At 35.2% G+C, this 24,163-nt stretch overlaps 3 protein-coding genes and 1 pseudogene across 3 annotated transcripts; 3 read left to right on the top strand and 1 right to left on the bottom strand.

Annotated features, from left to right (window-relative positions):
* The first annotated feature begins 9,302 nt into the window (after positions 1-9,302).
* LOC141696640 (phenolic glucoside malonyltransferase 1-like) lies at positions 9,303-10,761 on the top strand. Its single transcript, XM_074500756.1, has one exon. The coding sequence runs from the start codon at positions 9,357-9,359 to the stop codon at positions 10,734-10,736; it is 1,380 nt and encodes a 459-aa protein (XP_074356857.1). The 5' UTR covers positions 9,303-9,356; the 3' UTR covers positions 10,737-10,761.
* A 647-nt stretch (positions 10,762-11,408) lies between these two features.
* LOC141695865 (cyanidin 3-O-galactoside 2''-O-xylosyltransferase FGGT1-like) lies at positions 11,409-13,134 on the bottom strand. Its single transcript, XM_074500073.1, has one exon. The coding sequence runs from the start codon at positions 12,959-12,961 to the stop codon at positions 11,573-11,575; it is 1,389 nt and encodes a 462-aa protein (XP_074356174.1). The 5' UTR covers positions 12,962-13,134; the 3' UTR covers positions 11,409-11,572.
* A 5,031-nt stretch (positions 13,135-18,165) lies between these two features.
* LOC141696199 (phenolic glucoside malonyltransferase 1-like) lies at positions 18,166-19,288 on the top strand (annotated as a pseudogene).
* A 709-nt stretch (positions 19,289-19,997) lies between these two features.
* LOC141698349 (isocitrate dehydrogenase [NAD] regulatory subunit 1, mitochondrial-like) lies at positions 19,998-23,447 on the top strand. Its single transcript, XM_074503037.1, has 4 exons — positions 19,998-20,599; positions 22,158-22,397; positions 22,503-22,581; positions 22,875-23,447. The coding sequence occupies exons 1-4, from the start codon at positions 20,090-20,092 to the stop codon at positions 23,147-23,149; spliced, it is 1,104 nt and encodes a 367-aa protein (XP_074359138.1). The 5' UTR covers positions 19,998-20,089; the 3' UTR covers positions 23,150-23,447.
* Positions 23,448-24,163: the final 716 nt, after the last annotated feature.

Below are 24,163 nucleotides of genomic sequence, written 5' to 3'. Positions count from 1 at the left end.
TTCATTTCCACCACTCTCTCTGGCTCAACTACCAATGCCATAGACCCACCTTTCTTCCTTCCTTTCTCTATCATCTCATCTTGTTCCATTTCAAGCTCACAGATCTTCAAAATTCCATACAGTCTCTCAAGAGTAAAATCCTTGTACTCTTGTAAATTTCTGAGAGAGACAATCATTGGATTCCATTCTTTCGGTAAGGACCTTAAGAGTTTTCGGTTGGAGTCCTTGGTTTGGTAGACTCTTTCATACAACTTTAGTCCATTTACAGCTTCTGAAATCTACTGAAAGTATCATTCAGGGACTCACCATCTTCAAAATAGAAGTGCTCATTTTTTATGAGAAGTTGCATTTTATTTTCTCTGACTTGCACAGTTCCCTCACATAGTACTTAAACCGTGTCCAAAACATCTTTAGCAGTTTTGCAATTAATGACATTGTCAAACATGTATTTAAACTCTTTGTATGTTAAGAGCTTGCTCTGATATCAATTATTATTTCCCAACAATATAACAACAAAATTACAGAAGAGGTTGAATGAAATTCTGGTTTTTTTTTGCTTTTATGAAAAACTCTTTCTGAAATATACAACCGTGTTTGTGAATATGAAAAAATGCAGATAAAGCTTATAAAGTATTATACTAACACAAAGTAAATAAATACAAGTTTAAAAACTTTTTGGTGGATATGTCTTTCCACCAGAGATGTATATTTGAAGAATTCTTTGTGATGCAAATTGCACACAAATGCTTAAAAGTATTTTCTACAACTTAGAACTTGAGAGTACTTTCTTAAGATACAACTTGCTAAACTCTCTAGTTATTTCTTGTTCTACTTGTTATACTTGGTTATTATAAAATACTTGCTACACTTGGTTTATATATTCACCAAGTTTATATGTGTAATAAGACAAGAATAATATTTCTATCAGCTAGGTCCAAGCACATGCTTCTTCATTTCTCTGTCCAATGCAATCCAAGTAAGATACAACATCTTTGAACGAGCTTGTTTTGCATTGAAATGGAAATGCTTCATTTTCTTCTAAAACCTGTAAGCAGGCTGCCACATTCCTTTTGTGCACCATCAACTCATGTGACTCTATCAGCTTCTGGAAAGTCACTATCAACTGCTATCTTTAATGATCATCCGTTGAAGCTACATTGGTGTTATCCGTTGAAGCTTTATTGAGTTATCTGTTGACACTATATTAGTGCCATCCGTTGAAGCTTTCTTGTTAACATCTGTTGAAGTTTTATCTGATATCAATTGAAAAGCTTCTTTACTAGCTTATCCATTGAAGGAATATTGAGTTATTTGTTGAAGCTTGTAGAGTCATCTATTGAAGCTTATAGTTTAGCAGTTGAAGATGTTTCCTTAGCAGTTGATATTCTTTCACTTATACAAAATTACAAGGCATTTTATATATACACTTAGCCCACCTATTTTGTATATATTTCTAGTAGTCAACATGACTTAGAAACTACAATAACCGCCAAATCCCTCAGCTATCATAATGTCCAGAATGTGTTACATACTTATTAACATAAGCTACTCCTTCAACAGATCGATAGATAGACTGAGGTTATCCGTTGAAGGCTATTAAATGATACTTAATAAATCTACTTAAGGTGTTTTGGTGAGTTATCATCAAGACTACAAAATATTCCTAACAGATATCATCAGTATCAAAAGCAAGATTAGTTTGAGGTACCTTCATCTCAGTATCCTCAAGTTCACTATCAACATTTTCCATGAGAACATAGTTGTACCCTCATCAGATTCTGATATATAATCCCAATTCTTCTTGTTTTTTATCAACACTTACTTCTTCTCAGCTTTTGGCTTTCTGCAATCAGTTGTAAAGTGTCCAACCCCATCACAATTATAGCACTTGATCTTTGACTTGTCAATTTTTCCAGAACTTGACTCATTTTCATCATTCTTCCTGTAATTCCTCCTATCAGAGTTTGAGGAACTTGAGCCTTTTCTGGAAAACCTTTTTCTTTCTTGAAGTTTTTGTAGGCCATCTTCTTGAAGCTTTTAACTAAGAGAGCAACTATATGTAGAATATCTTCATCATTACCATGATCACTTTTAGTGTATGAGTAATCATCAGAGTTTGAGTCATCATCACTATTTGATGACTCAGTATCAGACTTTGCAATCATAACCTTTCCTCTTGAATGCTTTTTTCTTTTAGATTTCTCTCTTGGTCTTTCCTCAGCCTTGAGTGCAACTTGTCTTATTTTTGGCCCTTTCCTCTTGATCCTTTTATCCATCTCCGGTTGATGAGTTTTCAGCATCCCATAAATTTCATCCAAAGATGTATCTTCAAGATTATAGTTATTCCTTTCAAGTCCCACTTTTCAGGGAGTGTTAAGAAAAAACTTCAAGTTTGAATCTTCTGGATCATACTCTTTGTTAACAAGTGACAAATCATTTAGCAATTTCTGAAATCTGTTATAGATTTCAGTCAAAGACTCATCAGCTTTTAAGTCAAAGTGCTCATATTCCTTAGTGAGTATTGTCCTTCTATTCTTCTCGATATTAGTTGTGCCCTGACGCTTAACCTCCAAAGTGTCCCAAATTTCTTTTGCTATTTTGCATCCAATCATCCTATTGGACATCACACGGTCTAGACTGCTCTGTAAAAGATGTCTGACTTTTGTATCTTTCATAATAAATGAAAGATCCTCAGGAGTGTAATCCTTTTTGTCCTTATCAACCATATTTTCCTCCTGACCAGGAACTACAACAGCCGGTTTCATGGGCCTGCGAGGTTCATCATAAATCATATTCAGATATTCAGGATCTGTTGCTTTTAGACACATAGCCATCTTAATTTTCCAAATAGGATATTCATTAATCTTCAAGATTGGAACCTTGATGGCCTCATATCTGCTCATATTGTGGTTAATTTGGTTTGTGGATGGTGGTGGTGGGGGATTTTGTTGAGTTTCTTTGTCTTCCATTAATGATTATTTTCTGGATCTTAAAGTGTTTGTGTATCAACAACAAGCTCTTATACAGTTGTTAGGACTTTAAGTAACTGTAGAGGGGGGGTGAATACAGTTATAACAATCAAATCAAATTAAGTACTCAACAATGAAAAAAAGGTTTTATATTAATAGATAAAAACTGATTACAATACTCGCTCAAAGGATGAAAAAATATCCTTGAGAGATGTTATGTTATGTGTATGATAAAACAATGCACGATAAATTTAGTGTTAACCTAATCTGTGCTTATACACTGCACAGTTACACAATCAATCAGTTGATATGATATACATAAATACGGAATCCTAATACATATCCAATTATTAATTGCTATAATAAGTAAATTTCTACACCGACATATCTCTGCAAATATATCCTCATGTTATATCTCCTGATCTTCAGCTTGACAAATACTAATATGAACATATACTAATGGAAAATACTAATAAGCAAATACTGATGACAAATATTGATGACGCCGTTCTTTGTCAAACTCTAATATCACAAGTACTGATGGAAAACTCTGATAGGTATATAATGATATCATTAATTATATCTAACACATATAATGCCTTTCTCAACCTGCAAACATTATTTTTTTACATGTTTTCCAAATCCGAGAGGGTTGTCCATGTAAATCTCTTCATTTAAGTCTCCATGTAAAAGGTATTTTTTTATATCATACTGAAAAAGTTTTCAACCATAATGAGCAGCCAATGCCAACAGTATTGTAACATCTAACATCGATAAGAATAACAGTATTTGGGAGCTTTATAGATACAAGTCGACAAATAATGTGTACCAAATCGCTAGCTTTTTCGGACTGATCTGTGGTGGGTTGTTGGGTCCGGTACGAATTCGGTTATGGGCTTGGGTGTTATAAATGGTATCAGAGCTCTGTCCGGCCGGAAGTGCAGAGGCACTGCCCGGATTCCGTATGTGTGTTTGTGAGATCGACGAGGACGTCGATCCTATAAGAGGGGGTGTTTGTAACATCCTACATTAATAAGAATAAGAGTATTTCGGACTTTTATAGATACAATTCAACAACTAATGTGTACCAAATCGCTAGCTTTTCGGGATGATCTGTGGTGGGTTGTTGGGTCCGGTACACATTCGGTTGTGGGCTTGGGTGTTATAAGTGTTCTAACAGTATTCAGTTTTGCTACAGGAGCAAAAGTCTCAAGATAGTCAACTCCAAACGTCTGAGTATATCCCTTAGTGACCAGCCTTGATTTATACATTTTGAGGGAATCATCTGCATTATATTTAGTTATGAAGACCCATTTACAACCTACTACATTCTTTCCATTTGTTCTATCTACAACCTCCCATTTTTTGTTCTTTTCTAAAGCTGTCATTTCCTCTTTCATAACATTCTTTCAGTATACTTTTGATAATGCCCCAGATAAAGTTTTAGGAACTAAAATGGTGTTAAGACTGACAATAAATTGTTTATATTTTGATGATAACTTCTTTGATGAGACATAATGAGATAATGGATACAACAGTCTTTTAGTACATTCCCTTGGTTTTTTTCTCGTGGCAATAAGAAGATCGGAATCATTATTACTCCCTTGAGTTTGAGTTCTTACCACACCATCTTCTTTAGGTTTGTCAAAGACCGGATTGGAGTCATGAAGTTGCTGCTGTTCTGAAGCAGTCCTCCTTGAACAAACCTGTGAAAATCTGGGATTATTATGAATAGTTGGCGATATTATGGAAGACATGTTTTCTACAATGAGATCAGAATCTTGGTTTAGTGTAATTGGAAGAGTTTGACTAGAATTTGATGACGGGACTAACTTTGAAGCACCTGGACTCAAATTTGGAGATGAGACCGACTATGGTGTTGGATTAGAGATTATAGGAGGTTCTAATGGAAGATCAAGATCAAAATATTTTCTTCCTATGAGATCATATCTTTCTGTTCAAGATAAGGTTTGGTAAAATATGGCTTGTGTTATGTAAAAGTGACATTAGCTGAGATGTAAGTTTTTCATGTAAGAGGATCATAACAGTTATATCCTTTTTTGTAGATGAGTAGCCAATAAACACATCTTTATTTGCTCTGGGATCTTACTTCCCTTTTTGATGGGCATGAATATGAACGAAAGCAATGCAATCAAAAACTCTAGGAGTAAGATCTATTGAACTTCAAAAGTATGGGAAAATATGTTTAACACATCCATGAGGCTTTTGTTGTCTAAAACTCGGGAAGGTAGCATGTTAATCATATGAGTTGCTGTTAAACCAGCCTCACCCCCAATAAGATTTGGGAACATTTTCCTGAAAAAGTAAAGCTCTAATAATAACAAGTAAATGACCATTTTTTCTCTTAGCTAACCCACTCTGCTGGGGTGTATAAACACACGAGGAATCATGAATAACTCCATATTTTTGGAAGAAAGGAGTCAAAGTTTGATTCAAAAATAATCTTTAACATTGTCTGATCTAAAGGTTTTTATAGTAACCCCAAACTGATTGTGGATTATAGAAAAGAAGGTAGGAATGATATTGCTTGCATCTGATTTATTTTTAAGTAAAGCTATGTAACCCTTGTGCAATCATTAATTAAAGTGACAAACCATCGAGCACCTTATATATTTGAGGTACGAGATGGTCCCCATATATCGCTATATATCAAATGAAATAGTTTTGAGTTTCTTTTATTGTTCAAAGGATATGATACATGTGAGTGTTTTGCTAGTTCGTAAACTTCACAATTAAAAATTAAAATGTCTAAATCTTTGAATAAATGAGGAAACATGGATTTTAAGACTTTAAAGGAACGATGATCGAGGAGAAAATGGTAAATCTAGATGGTCTCTTTATTTGAAGAACTAAAAATGACACAGACAAATTATTCATAATATTCCTAGAATTATCCAAGTAATAGAGGCCATTCATTTCCTTAGCAAGTCCAATCTTCCTCTTCGAGTCCTGATCCTGAAAGAGACAATATGGGGGAGAAAATGTTGCATAACAATGAAAATCTTGAGTAAGCTTTTTCACCGACAAAAAATTAGTTGAGAGCTTAGGTACATGGATAACATCTTTTAAAGTTAGCGAGGGTGAAATAATGTTGCTACATATTCCTGCAGTTGTTGGTAGAGGGCCATTTTCCACTAAAAATTTTCTATCACTAGGACATGGTGAATATGTATGGAAAAATATTGAGTTATTAGTCATATGATCAGTAACTCCTTAATCGACAATCCAAGAATTAATATATAACTGATCTGAGAGATTTGGACATGCAGAAGGAACATATATACCTGAGAGAGCAAGTGAACATGTTCCAGAAGTATTTTCAAGAGAGCCCGACAGCTTCCTTAGCTTCTCCATCTTATTACTATTGAACCCACCTTTTCTACACTTTCTTCTTTATTTGCTTTTTCAGAGACAAGTGCTTATGAAGGGTTTCTTTGTTAAAAATGTTATTGCCCGTGTTCATAAAGTTGTTGGCCTCGATAATTTTCACGCTCATTACTCAGAGGTTTCTCACTTAATTTCCAACATTGCTCTTTTGTGTGTCTCGGCTTCTTGCAGTAGGTGCACCATAGGTTATTTTTGCTCTCTTTTTACTGATTCTCTCTCCCAAAAATTTACCTATTGTTCCTTTCTCTTGATGATCACCCTTTATTTTTAATGTAGATCCTTCAGTATTAACAGTATTAAGATATTCAAGCATTATTTCTCTCCGACTTTCTTCTACCATAATAAAAGAGATTGTCTCTTCCAAGGGGGAGTTCTTCCTTACCAATAAAACTTGCACTCGAACCTGGTCAAATTCAGAATTTAAATCTGCCAAAAAATTATAGACGCGATCCCTCTGAATGATTTTTTTTTAAAGTTGTAGCATCGTCAACATACTTCATCTCGAATGTACGATAGTGGTCAAGTTCCCGCCACAAATTTTGAAAAAGATTTGCGTATTCAGTTACTGTTTTGTTCCCTTGCTTAGTAGTTGTTGTTTTATCTTTATTTTGTAAACACTTATTGCATCTCGATCCTTTAGATAAGTGCAATGTGTAAAATCCCATATTTATTTTGCGTTGGCCAGGAACATACAAGTATCACTAATAGTCGGGTCCGCCGAATCTCGTAGCCACGACATAATCATTAAACCTTCTTCATCCCAATACTTGAATAATGGACTACTCTTTTCTGGAGTTGGTCTAGTTAGGTGGCTTAGTCGTTCCTTTCCCATAAGGTATGTGTGGATGAACTGAGACCATTTCAGAAAGTTTTTCCATTGAACCTGTAAGGGGCTAGAACATTTTGGAGTTCTCTAATTTTCTGTACAGAATTTATCTCTTCAGCGGATTCCCTATTGCTAATTTTTTAGAAGATTTGGAGTCTGACATTGTTTAAAAAAATCAACAACAAAAGTTTTTCAAAAAGTAAAAACAAAAACTAGAAAATTAGGAGATATATATGGCTAATTTGAAGAGGAAAATACAACAATGAATGCCGCAATAATGAATCGGTGAAGTTTACATGTTATTCAACAATTAAGGCTGAAAACAGGAGTCTCAAGACTTAGGGCTCTGATACCATATTGCAGAAATTAGAAGAAAATATTCTGCTTTTTTATATCTTAATCAGAGTTACAAGGTCTTATATATATAGTGGAAAATGGGAAAGTTCCTATATTAGCATATCTAATTAGATCCCATAATTGTTGAGATCTTTGTAACTAAATGATATCGATCGCTAATACACAATAAGTGACTAATTTACAAAATTTGATTTACACAAGTAAACACACATGCCATCCTTCGTAACCCAAGACGATAATTGAAGATCTCGACAACCATCTTTAATCAAATCGATCAAGGTGGAAACATCGCTTGCTTTCTTTATGAATCAAGGAGGTGGATACGGAAAGCAACGATACATGATTATTATTACAATCTTATAACCCGTGTGATGTACGATATGATTTGATAATAATTGTATGTCTAGACATATATATATTTTATAAATTTTTTTAGTGTTATTAAAATTTGAAATAATAATAATACTAACTGAAATATATAGTAATATTCTATTTGTGCTTACGAAATATAATTATTTTTAAATTTTACAATAAGTTTTAGCCTGGGTTAATAGTGTACGAATCACATATAATTTGATTTTTTTTATACCGAGACCCATTATATTAACCAAATTCAACTATTATATTAGTTTGATTTTAATTTTGTCTAAGCTCATATCAATAACATATTTTTGTTTAACTCAAATGAACAATATATATTTTCTATTTTAACTGGGCAAATTTTATTTTGATTTTAATTACGTTTTACCGTGGATGAGTTGTATAATATTTTAGCCTGGATGAATATTACATATATTAATATAAATATAATTAATAATTGAGTCAGAACCTGTCGCTTAAATGCGGTTTACCTTAATTCACATGTTTTGTAAACTATTGCGTGAGCTCGTACAATTTACCCAGTGCGCACCCGAAGGGTAGCGGCTGCGGGTTAACTACGATAAAAAAAACTCCTAATAGTTCTTGGTTTATTGTGCCAATTTTGAAAAAAAACAAAAATCTATTTGTTTACGATAAAAAATCATTATATTATTGTTATTATAATCATCATATATTATTTAAAATATGTAGTTCGCAGTAAAAATTAAATGCATACGTAAAATATGTACGAACATGTGATATTATAATATTATTTAATTGATTGGAGAAGTTGAGTACTGAGAATATTGAGAATATTAAGTATGTCATAATGAAATTATATTGTCATTTATTAAATTATTTTGTCGTGGAATGATATTTTTTGGTTGAACTTGAAAAAAGATAATATAATTAAATAAATTTCGTGAAATCGAAGTCAAAATCGATAACTTGATACTAACGCCAATATGCTAAACACTTTAGAAAACTTAAAAATTCGATAAATAAAACTCACGAAAAAATTGAACTGCACTTGTTTATTTTACAGATTTGATAATATTTGAGCTCAACTTAACACAATATAAAAACTCGAATTTAAATTTCATAACTACAGACTTGACTTGAATTACACCCGGGGGAGCATGAGATGGAATTTAAGGTCAATGAGTGTGTATGTGTCCCTTGATGTGAGAATACAGACTTTTCTTATTAGTAAAATTGCGCTCATCCTCTCATCGCGGTTATCTCCTACATAGCTATCATATGCTTAAAATCAAGATGTCTTTAATAATTGATTAATTGTGGTGAGGATTTGCACAGCTTGAATATGTGGTCATTTGAGAAGCAACTAGTACAATTATTGCGGCTCTTAAAAGCTCCTACTAATTATATGTATCGTCTACATTTACATTTGATATAAGCCAAGTCAGTCTTGAGAAATGGCCAAAACAGCATGCAACATGGTGACTGTTCTTGAGCACTGCCGTGTTTCACCACCACTTGATCCCTCCATCACCCAAACAATTTTACCCCTCACTTTTTTTGATTTGATGGCCCTAAACTGGCCCCCTCTTGGCCGTGTTTTGTTCTATGATTTCCCATGTTCTACAACTGAGTTTATGCAAACACTAGTTCCGCATCTCAAGAAATCACTTGCCTTTGCTTTTAAATACTATTTTCCTTTCTGTGGTAATCTCATAACCCCCACAAATCTTGCCAATGGTACCGCCCCTGCACTACGTTACTTAGACAATGACTCGGTTTTGCTGACAATGGCTGAGTTTAGTGGTGCTACTTCCCAAGGATTCAAGCACCTGTCGGGGAATCATCCTCGGGATGTTGATGAGTTCTTTGCACTTGTTCCTAAACTTCCAGGAGGTGATACTCATACAGTTGAAGACGGCACCATTAACATATCTCCGGTTTTATCTATTCAGTTGACTTTGTTTCCTGACCAAGGATTCAGCATTGGATTCACAAACTCCCATGTTGCTGCTGATGGAAAAACTATGTCCAATTTTATTAGGACATGGGCTTCTATTAATGCTAAGCAACTAAACGGCGAACATGATTGTGACAGTCTAGATACTCTCCCATTTTATGATAGGAGTGTGATTAAGGAACCCAAGGGAATAGCTTCACTTTTCATAAGGGCGCAGCATGAGAATTCTAAAGCTTTGCTTTCTGCACGGCCGCTGCAAGAAGACCGAGTTCAAGCAACATTTGTAATGAATATAGCCCAGATCCAAGGACTCAAGAACTTGGTGTTGGACCAAATTCCACGTGTATCAGCTTTTATAGTTGCATGTGCTTATGTTTGGACTTGCATGGCTAAGGCAAGGGTGAGTTTAGGGCATGAAACCGAAGAGGAGGAGCATTTGATTTTTGGCATGGACGCCAGGGCTCGTTTGGATCCACCAATACCTGCAAATTATTTTGGAAATGCAGTTTTGGGCTGTTGGAATACCCTAAAAACCAGGCAATTGGTAGGTGAGGACGGGTTTTATAGTGCAGTTCAACAAATAAGAAAGGTCCTTGATGAAAAGATTAATAACGAAGAGGGAGTGTTGAAAGGTTTGGAAACGCATTTTGAGAAACCTAAAGTAACAAAAGGGCAGACAAAGCTTGGGGTTTCTGGATCGCCAAAATTCGACTATTATAGTACAGATTTTGGGTGGGGAAAACCAAGAAAATACGAGCAAGTTCCAGGGGTTTGTATGTCCAGGGATTTAGACGGAGTTGTAGAGATTGGAATTTGCTTATCAAAAAAAGAAATGGATGCTTTTAGCACTACCTTTAACCATGGATTTATCGACTAAAGTTACTAGTTTTCTGTTTCGCATATTTTATGAGATTAAATATATAGTAAGTGTGTTGTTAAATGTTTGTACAAGCCGATCTATGCTGCTTGTGATATTAGTTGGTAAATATATATATATATGTTAAATGGTTATTTGGTCATCTAGATCGAGTGTTATCTTGTTCATACCATCTCTTCCTTTTTGTAGTATGTTTTTTGTGTGGTTTTTGATAAGAGGTTTTGAATTGAATCATCTCATCTTTTGGTAAGCATGTTTTGATTTCCAGATTTTTCTATAATTCTTCAACTTCTCCGAAAGAAGTTCATACATTTTTAGGCTTTCCCCACCCAGAATCTGTACTATATAACAACTCAACATCACGAGTATGATTACCAAAGAAATGCTTGAATCCATGGGAAGTAGCAGCATGCACTAAATAAAATATATGCGGTATATACTGCAGCTGCAGGCATCAAAATGATGATTGCTCTTGAACACTTTCGTGTTTCACCATAACTTGATCCTTCGGTCACCGTAAAACCCCTCACTTGGATCAGGATGCACAAGTATGTTATATTTTGAGGGGCTGATGAGTATTTTCATGCAAACTCTGAGGGTTATAATTGAAGTACTGAGGCTAAAAATATTCTGATCAGTAGTACGGGTTAATAATAATATCTTTATCAAGCGTCAAAAATTACCGGTTATTATAGAAACAAACAATTTTTTACACACTTGTCTTCTCTTATAACAGATGATACAATTTATTCTTGTCTTACATTACAGACAAACATAAACTTTTACATAAAATGTTGTTTTTAGAGAAAACAAGTACATCAAGCTTAACATCAATATTATCCCTTCACCAACTCCTGCAATTTGTTAATGAAGTTGTGGATGTAAAAGGAATCCAAATCTTTGTCCAACAATAAATTCCTCAACTTGGCATGATTGTTTCGCACCTGTTTCGCAACATCACTATTCTCTTCCATGACAGCAGCCACAGCTTTGTATACATTCTCTCTAGTAAGCGCCCCATCTTCTTCATCTTTCTCCACTTCCACACCAACCTTTAAATTTCGACTGAATATTCTGGCATTGATGATTTGATCACCATATACATTAGGCAGCAGCACTAGTTGACACTTATTCAACAAAGCTTCCACTAATGAACTTGTTCCACAATGTGTTATGAAGCATCCGATTGACGGGTGTTTTAATATCAGTTGCTGCTGAATCCAACCTCCGTGAACCACTCCTCTTCCCTGCACACTTTCTTCAAACTTATCTGGCAATGCTTCTTCAATTGAATCTACTCCGATTGGCGGTTTTAGTGCTGCTAGAAATGGCATACCTGTCAGCACTAGACCATTCACCAATTCTTGAAATTCATCCTTTTTCATAATGCATTCGCTTCCAAATGCACAGTAAATAACTGAGCCTGAATCAAATTTACCTAGCCACTTTTCCCATTTTTCTTCTAAATTAGGAGACATAGAAGGCTCTGGGATTAGAGGCCCCGCAAGAAAAACAGGCTTCTTTGTTTGATTTTCAAGGTAGTTACAATAAGGACCATCAATCTCCCTACATGCTCTGAAACCTAGTGCATCACACTGGCTCACTCCAATGAATAGACGATCGAAGAACAGTATATTACTTCCATACTTCATCTCTCTTCTTGCAGAAATATTCCGTGCTTCATAGGCCCTGAGGGTGACGTTTGAAGCAGGATAGCTTGCTGGAGGTTGCTTTAATTCAGCTTCAGATACATTACTTCCACTACGATGCCTTTCTCGGGAGAGATTGAAACCTATTGCAGCAGGAGTAGCAGCACAGTAATTAAATGATTTGATTCCTAACTGTCTAGCCAAGCTGGGAATCCAGTGAGCAAAATCAAAGAACACAACGTCCACTTTGAGGTCACGGAGGAGAGCTTCCACTTGGTCCTTGGTTTCGTCCATGGCAGTGGCAAGTAGAGTACCTAACTCGAAGGGCACGTCGTTTGTTGTTTCTGATCCAGGAGGTAGTCCTTGTACATGAGGGAGAACGATTGGAATGAAGGTGATGAGGTCTGGATGGAGATTGAGATGTTGTAGTTTTTGTTGGGTTTTCGTGGGAATTATAAAGGAAACTCTGTGGCCTTGTTTGGCTAGTTTGTTTGATAGAATGAGGGAAGGGATGTAGTGTCCCATGGCAAACCAAAAAAACATCGCAATGTGCAAGCTTGGATTTGGTGCTTCCATATTGATTGACTATGAGAGTTGAGTTTAAGAATGACGACCCAATCTCGAGGCAAAACTGGGAGATAATAAGGCATGCAGTTGTATAATTTCAATCAAATTATATACTGTTAGTGTCAACAGCAAGCAAGCATTTTCTGGAGGTTGAAGCAGAGTAAAGACGGAATGGTGGTAGGTTAGGAAACCTACTTTTAGCTCAATTAATGTTGATGACAAGGGACCAACAAAGGGTTGGTGCACAGTGTTTAAATTCTTGTCCCCATCCTGGGGTGTGCGTGTGTAATTAATTAGCAAAAAAAAATGACAATGACAAGGGGAAGGGGAAGGGGAAGGGGAAGAGGAAGATAGTTGACAGTAAAGCATAATTATTTGTGTAGACAAGATTGATAAAAATTGTATGGAGTGGTGGAAGCTGAAGAATATGTTATTCAGCTATCAGCGCTCTAGAGTCATTCCTAACACATAGCGGGAGAAAACGTCTCTGACTTGTGAGATTGCGTTGGACAGACTATGGTGGTTGTATGTTGAGATGTTGTTTTTCATGTGCTCTTGGATCATTGATGATTAAGTGTCTCCAGAAGCACTCATCTGAGCTACATTAATGATTCCACCGGGGACTGAGGTACTGGACTAGCATCACTCTTCACAACCACTAACCTTCCAAACACCCACTCGCTTAACTTCTCCAATTAATAAACTACCTAATATAGGAATCTTTTTATATCACTACTATAGGGCCTGATACAAATAATAAGCAGATATGCAGTCTCCATCCCAGTCTTCATTAACCAACAACTTCTGCATCCTGCTAATTATATGTGTGTCCACACATTTTTATAGGATATTCCAATATACCGTAGTTTAAATAAAGGATTTCGATTTAGCCAAGGCAGCATTTGAGAAATGGCTAAAACAGTATGCAACAACATGCTGACTGTTCTTGAACATTGCCGAGTTTCACCACCACTTGATCCTCACTTTGTTTGACATGGTATTCCTCTTCTCATGTTCAATCTCCGCTGAACCTCCTCTTCTTATGTTTAACGATATTAAGAGTTTGATTCCCAAGTGGCTGTGGTGTGTTTTCTGCATACAGTTATGCCATCTTGGCTATTCTTAAGTTCTATCTATAAATGTATGGGCAACTTAAAAGAAATCTATATCTATATTTTGGCACATCCGAAATGCTACCGATGCTCGTTTTATTTTAGGATCACACGAATAATCTTTCAAGGGAGCTGCATAAAATATCAAAAATCTGACTACGACTATTGAAAATAAAATTATGTCAAAATTTTTAAAATAATACTAAATCGCAAATAAAAACCTGTGTCTTATGTATTGCTACAGAGAGAACAAGAATCAAGGATCACACATCATGAGTTATCGCAAAATAAAGATCAAGCCTAGGCACATTTCTACGATTACGAACGAGCCTTGGGATTAGACCTCGCAAAATGGATGGAAAACCATGAAACCAGTCCAAACCAAACCAAACTTTTGGATCTGGATTGAAACAAAATCACATTTCTGAAAAATGCATTTGGTTGGATTTTTATCACACATTTTCCCACAAATATGGATTGAAAGAGTGACAACCATATATGGATCCATATTTGGTTATTCGTCTCAAACACACTTTGATGAGTGTACTCAATTGAATATATAAGTGAATATATAAGCCGTTCATTTCATTAGCAAGCATCTATTTGTCTCATTTTATTATCTCCAAGTTCTCCAAATTTTTTTAATATTTACTGTATGTATGTATGTATAACTGTATGTATGTATGTACAGTACATGTAAGAATTTACACGTATGAATGAAAACTTTTTAATTTACTTTTTTTTTATTCTAAATTACTTTTCTTACCTATTAATAATGGGGAATATGTATTTTATTTGTTCTTATATTTTTATAAATTATACTTCTTTATATTATAGTAGTAATCTGGTTTCTTTTTAGAGAGAATATAAAACTAATAACAGAAAAAGATAGAAGCCGCCTCCCTCCTCTGTCCCCTCTCCTAGGGTTTGTCAATTTTCAAGTAAATCGAGGGGCTTCTACTGGTTTTCTCCAGTGGAAAGCCCCAATCCCTTCATTTTTTTATTCTCGTTGATTTCTTTTCAATAAAACCCTTTTTTTGGGTATTTGTGTGTCTCTCCTCTTGGAGTGTGTATCTGTCTCTCCTTTTGGAGTGTTTGTTATGTTTTTGCTTAGTCATGCTTGGGTTAATCTGGCTACTTTGAAAATGATTTATGTGGTTTTGTGGGAGATCTGTTTTTCGTGCATTAATTTTGGGTTGGTGCCGATTATTACAAGAGCTTACTTTTCACAACTAAAATGTGTTCATCTTTTGAGATCTTTCACCCTCGGCTTGTCTATAGCTGGTTTTTGGCATGTAGATAGCTTGGGTGCTTCTGAACATTGGGCTACAGGTGGTGCGTATGTGAAGGTTATTTGTGATATTACTAGTTCCAGGATTGGTGCATGTATGATCGATCAGGAAGCTATTTTAATCTTTTTTCATTCAAACAATCGTGAGATTCATGATGTTAAACAGTCTGAAAACATAAGCGACTATTTGCTTAGCTCGTTTATTTGTTTAATCCTGACTGTGTTTTTTTCGATGGGAGTTTTGTTCCTATTGAAATTAAGTTGTAATTTTGGTTGATGCAATTTATAAAAAGCATTTTGTCAAAAAAAAAAGTAATCTGGTTTCTTTTTGTTTTTTATAAATATATAAGTACTTACTTATATATTTTAATAGATTACCTAATCTGAATTATGAAAGCACGGTACCATATATGCAGCAAAAGGCAGATCCAATTGTATTGTTCCAGTATCAAATTTTCCCTTATCCTGTAATAATATTACAGTTGAACCTCGATTAAAATAATAATTAATAATGTAATAATCTCGCTAAAATAATATTTTTTTTCGAATCCCAACATAATGGACACAATATATATTTACTTACGATAGAATAATAAAGTGTATAAGCCACATCATCAATCCATTTGAGTTTTGGGCCTTTTGGCCCACGAAGCATTTTTTGAGAATTAAAGAACAAGACTTGTATTTATTATTATTATATTATAATATCATAATAGTTATATTTATAATATCCTAATAAAAATTAGAATAACATAAATAATAATAATTTCATGTTTACAAAATTATTATACAAATATAGTTTAGTAAAATATAATTTATCCAAACCGGTCCAAAACCACAACTATCCAAACCAGTCCAAAACCACATTTGTTTGAAAATGGACCAAATATGGATTTGGATCATAAACCAATCCAAATCCATATTTATTGGTCCAAAACCATCTATATTCATTTTTTGCCAGGTATACTTGGGATGTTCCTAGGCCCAAGGCTCCTAGGCCCGGTAGAATTCCTTCCAGAATTCATCTTCCGCTAGCTTTAGGAATGTCCAACTATGAGGCCCAACCGCGAAGGCCCAAGACTCGTTCATAATCGTAGGAATTCATGGATAGTGCATCTCCCTGCGGAAGAATAAAACCCCGCTACATATATCTCCCTTGATATACGAACGCAGGTATAGCCACGGTTTACCCAAAATGCTGGACGCGTGCCTATCCCCCGAATGAAGATAACCCATCAAATAGCAGGACATGTGATCCCAAACTCTTGGGTGCAAAGTGCAGGATGACTTCAAAGTTCTCCACAAGGACACCCATTGAATACAAGAACAGAGCTCACAAAGCACACACCAATATTAACCCTGCATCATCAACGAGGACACCCGTTGAATACAGGAGGAGGCCTTCAATCATCAAGAATACCCCTGGAGGCCTTCAAGTTTTTCACGGACATCCCCGTCCTTGACCGACTCAAGGGGGGAATTTTTCAAAGAGTGCCTAAAATAAATACGTTAGTGAAAATACCTTCCATTTCTCTTTCCATGTCTGCCTTGTCCCGAAGATGTCCTTATTCTAGATGAGAACAAACACATCTATCCATATGAATCCAAGATCATGCATCATTTTTGCCTAGAACGCGTCCTATTCTTGTGAAATGCACACATTCTTCCTTACATTGTGATCCAAACATGCCTGTATTTCATCCAATCAAGGTGCGTCCTTGAACTTGGTCGCGTTCTCATTTGATGAATGCACCTATTTCCTCTTATATCGCAAGCTTACTTCTAATCAGTCCATATCAAATATCTCAACCAACGACGACGCGTCCTCAACCTGGGACGCGTCCACGCTTCCTTTCTTATAGCCTAAAATCTAATTTTTTATCATTGCGCCCCAATTTGATTTTAATTGACCCGTTCGCGATACAAAATGATTTAATGCCAAATTTTGGCTATAACAACTCGTAAAAATAGTTCAAATATGATTGGGTCTCTGGCATCACTGCCTAACACATGTATGTATGTAATGCGGTTGTGTTTTATGAACTTATACAATTTTAGGACTAGCGTCTATAAATTATCCGATTAGGCCTCTGGTGTCGTTCAGCAGGATAAAAGACTATCATTTGAATTTTAGTGGTCGGGACTTCAATGAGTTGTGAAATAGCATGAGACAGGCTTTGGTGTGGTGTGTTGAGATCTTGCCCTTCATGTGCTCTTGGATCTTTGATTTTTGATGACTGAGTTTCTTAAGAAATCATACCGCATTTTAATGGTGTCATTTATGCAATCTGAGATTTATGCAGTGCAGTTGGTTTTGATCGGTTAGAGTAGTTCATTGTGTAACATAATTGATCTCACTAAGGTGATGGACTACCATCACTCTTTTCCTAATAGGAAATTCACAACCACTAACCATCTCAGTACCACCCCTAAATTTATTCACTTATTTCTTCTTAGGAGAAATACATATTACACAAACAAATTATTTCTATTTCATCATAAAGAATAAATATTACTCTAAATAATTTACTACCGGATATAGAAACCTTTCTATATTATAGGATGTAACTAGATTCTCATCTTCAATAACCAATCTACTAATTATTTGAATACCTGCATTTTATAAGATTTTCCGACATAATAATTTGAGTAAAGGATTTTAACTTGGCTAATGCAGTATCTGAGAAATGGCTAAAATGGCATCCAACAACATGTTGAAACAACATGTTGATTGTGCTTGAGCACTGCCGTGTTTCACCACCATTTGATCCTTCTATCACCCTAAACCTTTTACCCCTCACTTTTATGACATGGTATGGATAAACTCGCACCCCTTTAGCCGTGTTTACTTCTATGACTTCCAATATTCTACCACTGAGTTTGTGCAAACACTTGTTCCGCGTCTCAGGAAATCACTTGCCTTATCTCTTAAATACTATTTTCCTTTGTGTGGTAGTCTAATAGCGCCCCCCCCCCCACAACTCCTATCGATGATATCACACATGCAATACGCTATTTCAATAATGACTATGTTTCACTGATAATAGCTGAGTTTAGTGGTCCTATTTCCCAAGGATTCCAGCATCTCTCTGGGAACCATGCTCCGGATGTTGATGAGTTGTTTGCACTTGTTCATAAACTTCCACGAGGTGATTTGTTATAGTCCACAACATTATGGTATCTCCGGTTTTATCTATTCAAGTGACCTTGTTTCCGGACCAAGGATTTAGCATCGGGTTCACAAACTCCCATGATGTAGCTGATGGAAAAACTTTGTCCAATTTCATCAGGACATGGGCTTCTATTAGTGCTAAGCACCTCAACGGCGAATATGATAGTGATAATTTAGACACTCTCCCATTTTATGATAGGAGTGTGATTAAAGACCCTAAGGGAATACCATCAAATTTTCTTGAGGGTGCGGTATGAAAATTCAAAAGTTTTAGTTTGTGCAGTGCCTAAAAAAGACATGGTTCGAGCCATACTTATGATGAAATTAGCCCAGATCCAAGGACTTAAAAACTTGGTTTTAGCACAAATACCACATGTATCAACTTTTACGGTTACATGTGCCTATATATATGGGCTTGCATGGCCAAGGCACTCGCAAATTTTCTGCAGGATACTTATGATGCAAATGAAGTGGAGGAACATTTTGGTTTCGCTATAGACATCAGAAGTCGACTTGTTCCACCAATATCTTCAAATTATTTTGGACACGCGATTACATTTCGCGAAGCTACTCTCAAAACCTGCCAACTTGTAGGTGATGAAGGATTTATAAATGCAGTAGAAGAAATAAGTAAGGTTCTTCATGAACAGATTAAATATAAAGAAGGAGGGTTGGAGACGCTTTTTGATGGTATTGAAGTTATCAACAGAGTAAAGGGTTTACAGTTTTTGGATCACCAAAATTCGAGTATTACACTATAGATTTTGGATGGGGAAAGCCAAAAAAGTATCAACTTCTTTCGGGGGTGCACTCAATGGATTCAGGGATTCCAAGAAAGATTTCGAAATTGGATCATGCTTACCTGAAGATGAGATGAATGTTTTTACGCCTCTCTTTATCGAAGGAATATTGATCAACTAAAGCACTACTTGTTATTCAAATTTCTGCATTATTAAGAGTTTTGTTTCTTTGGCCTGTAGTTGTGCTTTAACATACACTTGTTCGTTATTAGATTAATGAATGAATTATCCATGTTTGGCTAATCTTAAATTATTGCTAACACATAATTATTTTTTTTGTAACAATGTATATTTTACTTCTATTCTTTTTATTTTTATATCAATAAGCTAATTAGTTAAACACTGTTATAGACTCGTTTAGTTCAGGAAGACTGTATGGGGTCTTTTAAAAAAATGTATTTTAAAATTAAAACAATTAATCATGAAGTAATGACTATCAAAATACAAATTATTCATAAAGTAATACAGCTCTTTTTTGTTGTTAATTGATTACATACCCTCTGAGAAAACTCCTAACCTCCTATAGGATATACACGAATTCCACCGCTTGCAACACTTTATTGACAGTAATACAATGTTTTTATATTATAGAAAGAATAAATTTAATTATACTAAAATAAACAATTTTTTGGAAAATATTAAAATGAAAATTTTCAGTTAACGTCGTCTTAGATAAACGTATTAACAAATATAAATACGATCTTAACAAAACAAATAATCGTTAATTCATAAAATTCTCCAAAAATCTCGAATCGATCATCGATGGCGACGAGACGAACCCTACCTCTCCTCCGCCACCTGACCTCCTCTCCCTCCCGTTTCCACCCGACCCGATCCGTCACCTACATGCCCCGACCCGGCGACGGCGACTCTCGCACCGTAACCCTAATTCCCGGCGACGGCATCGGCCCACTGGTAACCAACGCCGTGGAGCAAGTCTTCAACGCGATGCACGCGCCAGTGACATTCGAGACCTACGAGTGCCACGGCGACATGAAAGTGGTCCCACAAGAAGTGATGGAATCGATTAAGAGAAATAAGGTGTGTTTGAAAGGCGGATTGATGACGCCGATGGGCGGAGGGATAAGTTCGTTGAATTTGCATTTACGAAAGGAACTTGATTTGTATGCGTCGCTTGTGAATTGTGCGAATTTCCCCGGGTTGCCTACTCGGCATCAGAATGTGGATATTGTTGTTATTAGGGAGAATACGGAAGGTGAGTATGCTGGACTTGAACATGAGGTCGTTCCCGGTGTCGTCGAGAGCCTTAAGGTACCTTTTATCTTTTATTATTCGGGTTTTTTACGGGTTTTATGTTGCCTAATGAAAACTATGATGATTGTCATTATGTGCTAATTTATTGTTATGAAGTAGAAATTGATTGTGTCAGTGTGCTTAAATGTACTTGTCACGAAGGATAAAAGTGTCTGAAATTGATCGATAATGTATAGTAGTTCAGCTTCTGATCCTTGTTATTTTTGTTTCTGCATTCTTTAAAGTTGGTGGTACTAGTAGGCAGTATTTAAGAAGTCCAGGATTAAAACTTATAAAATATTATGCTTATTCGATTTATAAAATCTGATTAATCGCAAAAAATGTTTTTTTATAGTAAATAAGACTAATATAATAAATATTTTTTTTAGATTATAATATATTTGATTAGTGCTCCATTTAATCTTTCTGATTAATTGCTACCCTTACCAATTAGTTCCGATTTTTTATGTTGTGCTGGTTGATAGAATTGTTGAATAAATCTAAAATCTGATATGTGTATGTAATGATCAGTTTGGTGTTTACCCACTCTAGGAAATATACTAGCTTTATTCCCCTGCTTCATGACAGAAGTAAAGTTTTTAGTTTACGTGGACTTGGATGTTGGGTCATGTAGTGTCTGGAATATTATTAGCAGTGTCCTGGACAACTCTGGTGCTCACTCACTGCTTGAAATGGAATTTTTGGTTTTTTTGCCAATTGTGAAAAAATACTTGGCAAATAGTGAGAAAGAGGCTCTATATCTCTTTCTCTTTACACAAACACACACATACAGGGTGCATAATGATGTAACTCGCCAATATTCTCTCAGTTTTTTGAAACAAAAATAGTCCTAAAGCTATCATATTCACACCAGTTTTTTTCATAATTTTGTTCATGTAGGTACTCCGGTTAACATTGTATCATCTGTAACGAAAAAACGTGCCAGAAGATCTTATGTTTAAAATTTGGCTATTGATGGCATTCTATTTTATCTTTTAAAAACAAGTAAAATGATAGATAAGCAGAAAACCCACGCCTAAGGTTATCCAACCGAAGAAGAATCAATACCCCTAGGATTTTTCAACCTCCAAATAGAGGTTTGTTAGGATCGCAACCCATAACAAGAGAGAAACAATTCTCAATTCAATAATAATCAGTCAACTCTATCCCATAATGAAGATTACATGAGATTATACAAAAATCCTAAAACTTGGTGAACAAGTAAGATCCTAAAAAATAGTAAAAAACTCTAATTGATAACTACTACCTAATAATTCTTACCTACTATATATAATATTATTCTTTACCAAATATATTTAAATCTATTCCAAATTAACAATATAAAAAATACAAACTAATGTTATAACTCTTTGTTCCGCATCAGTTACTTTTTCTTCTTAAGTCTCTCTGAATCGAGAATTATGCTCTATTTTTTGCTTCTTTTTCATTTAGTTTATGGTCAATTGGTCATGTATTCTCACTCTTTCAGCCGGAATTTTGAAGAGAATTGTGAAACAATGTTTAAATATCCTTAGCATGAAAATATTTCGCAATTATAATTTTTCCAATATGCTAGGTGATTACAAAGTTCTGTTCAGAACGTATTGCAAAATATGCCTTTGAGTACGCTCACCTTAACAACCGAAAGATGGTAACGGCAGTGCACAAAGCCAACATTATGAAACTTGCAGACGGACTTTTCTTAGAATCGTGCCGGGAGGTTGCAAGCAAGTATCCAGGTATCAAATACAATGAAATTATAGTCGACAACTGCTGCATGCAACTCGTTTCAAAACCCGAGCAATTTGATGTTATGGTATGTGATATCAACAAATAGATTTCTTGATTAATTGTCTGTTTCCTAGTGTTGTTGCATGTTGTTATCACAGACAGTTAAAGATGGTTGATATACATTTTGTAGGTCACCCCTAATCTATATGGAAATCTAGTGGCGAATACAGCTGCTGGTATCGCTGGGGGCACTGGTGTCATGCCAGGAGGTATCTACTATACAAGCTTAGTCTCATTTATATATTTAGATTTAGCAATTTAATATACAGGGTTTTTACTTTCTTATCTTTTCAACAAAAAAGAGAGTCATGTTTTGACGGCCCCAACTCATCTTTTGAAACCTCTAGTCAAATTAACACCAGAAATATCTGTAGGTTAATATTGATGAGGCCATGAAACAATCATATATCTTAACAGCGGTTTACCTTTAATAGTTGAGCTGACACCTTAGTTGCTTGAAAACTATTGACTGAGACTGTTGACTCCTGACAACCTCTGACAGGTAATGTGGGGTCGGATTATGCCATTTTTGAACAAGGTGCTTCAGCAGGAAACGTGGGAAAAATTGAGTTAGTAGAGCAAAAGAAAGCAAATCCGATAGCTTTGCTCCTCTCCTCAGCCATGATGTTGAGACATTTGCGCTTTCCTCTATTTGCTGATCGATTGGAGACTGCAGTAAGGCGCATGATTGCAGAGGGCAAATACAGGACGAAAGATCTAGGAGGAAACAGCACTACCCAACAAATTGTTGATGCTGTTATTGCAAATCTTGAATGACATTGGATACGCCTGCTGATCTTTGATCGTACATGATCTCATCTTAATGACTTTGTTTTTTACCTATATATATTTTCATTTTTTTCTCACTGGATCATAGACCAGTGAACAGTTTTGCGGCTAAACATCTCAGTTGTTTAGAAATAGGTTTTAAATAAGTTTTGGCTAGATTGAATAACCCAAGTCAGATAGAAATGCTGGAAAATATTAGCTTGGCATCACCTGATGCACAATGATGAGAATGGCACACTTGATATTATTGAGTTACATTGTGGTACAAAGAAATTTCTTCCCCAAATGTTTATGTTGCACCTTGTCATTTCATTGCTTTTGCCACAGTTTTACATTTGCGGACTGTGTTTAAAGACGCATACATGTGCTCTTATGTTTAAGTGATAGACTAAGTGTTATTTCGTTTAGTGATTAGATATGCTGTCTAAACTTGATGAAACCATGTTTGGTTAATAGGTGTTGCTTATGAATACGAATTTGTCAGGAAGAGTCAGTCAGGCTTATTATTAGTATTAATAATAGATTGTATTTCTAATAGCAGGCTGTAATATTAAGCTAGTAAGGGTAAACTGGTATTTTACCAATTACTTAGGAGTTAAGTATTCAGTAGAGTCTATAAATAGACTTAAAAAAAAAGACAAAAATACCTCTTTTTTTAGAGTTTGTGACAAAAATACCTTTTTTAAAAATTTTGGCCAAAAATACATGTATAATATGCATTTTTCAGTTTGGTATACTAATACGCATTTTAAAAATAGGTAATTCGTATAAAAAAATTGAAAAAAAATAAATAGATAAAAAATAAGATACGCATTCACAAAATGCGTATCACCCATTTGATTCTGGTGATACGCATTTGTGACATGCGTATCACATGTTCTTCTCTTTTTTTTTTCTTTTTTTTTTTTTTATGTAATACCCATTTTTCAGATGCGTAATAGATTTATCCATTTCTAAAATGCGTATTAGAAGGGTATTTTTGGGCATAAACTCCAAAAAGTG

This window comes from Apium graveolens, chromosome 11, assembly GCF_009905375.1.
Source record: "Apium graveolens cultivar Ventura chromosome 11, ASM990537v1, whole genome shotgun sequence".
NCBI classification, from domain to species: domain Eukaryota; kingdom Viridiplantae; phylum Streptophyta; class Magnoliopsida; order Apiales; family Apiaceae; genus Apium; species Apium graveolens.
This window is presented reverse-complemented; position numbering and strand designations above follow the sequence as displayed.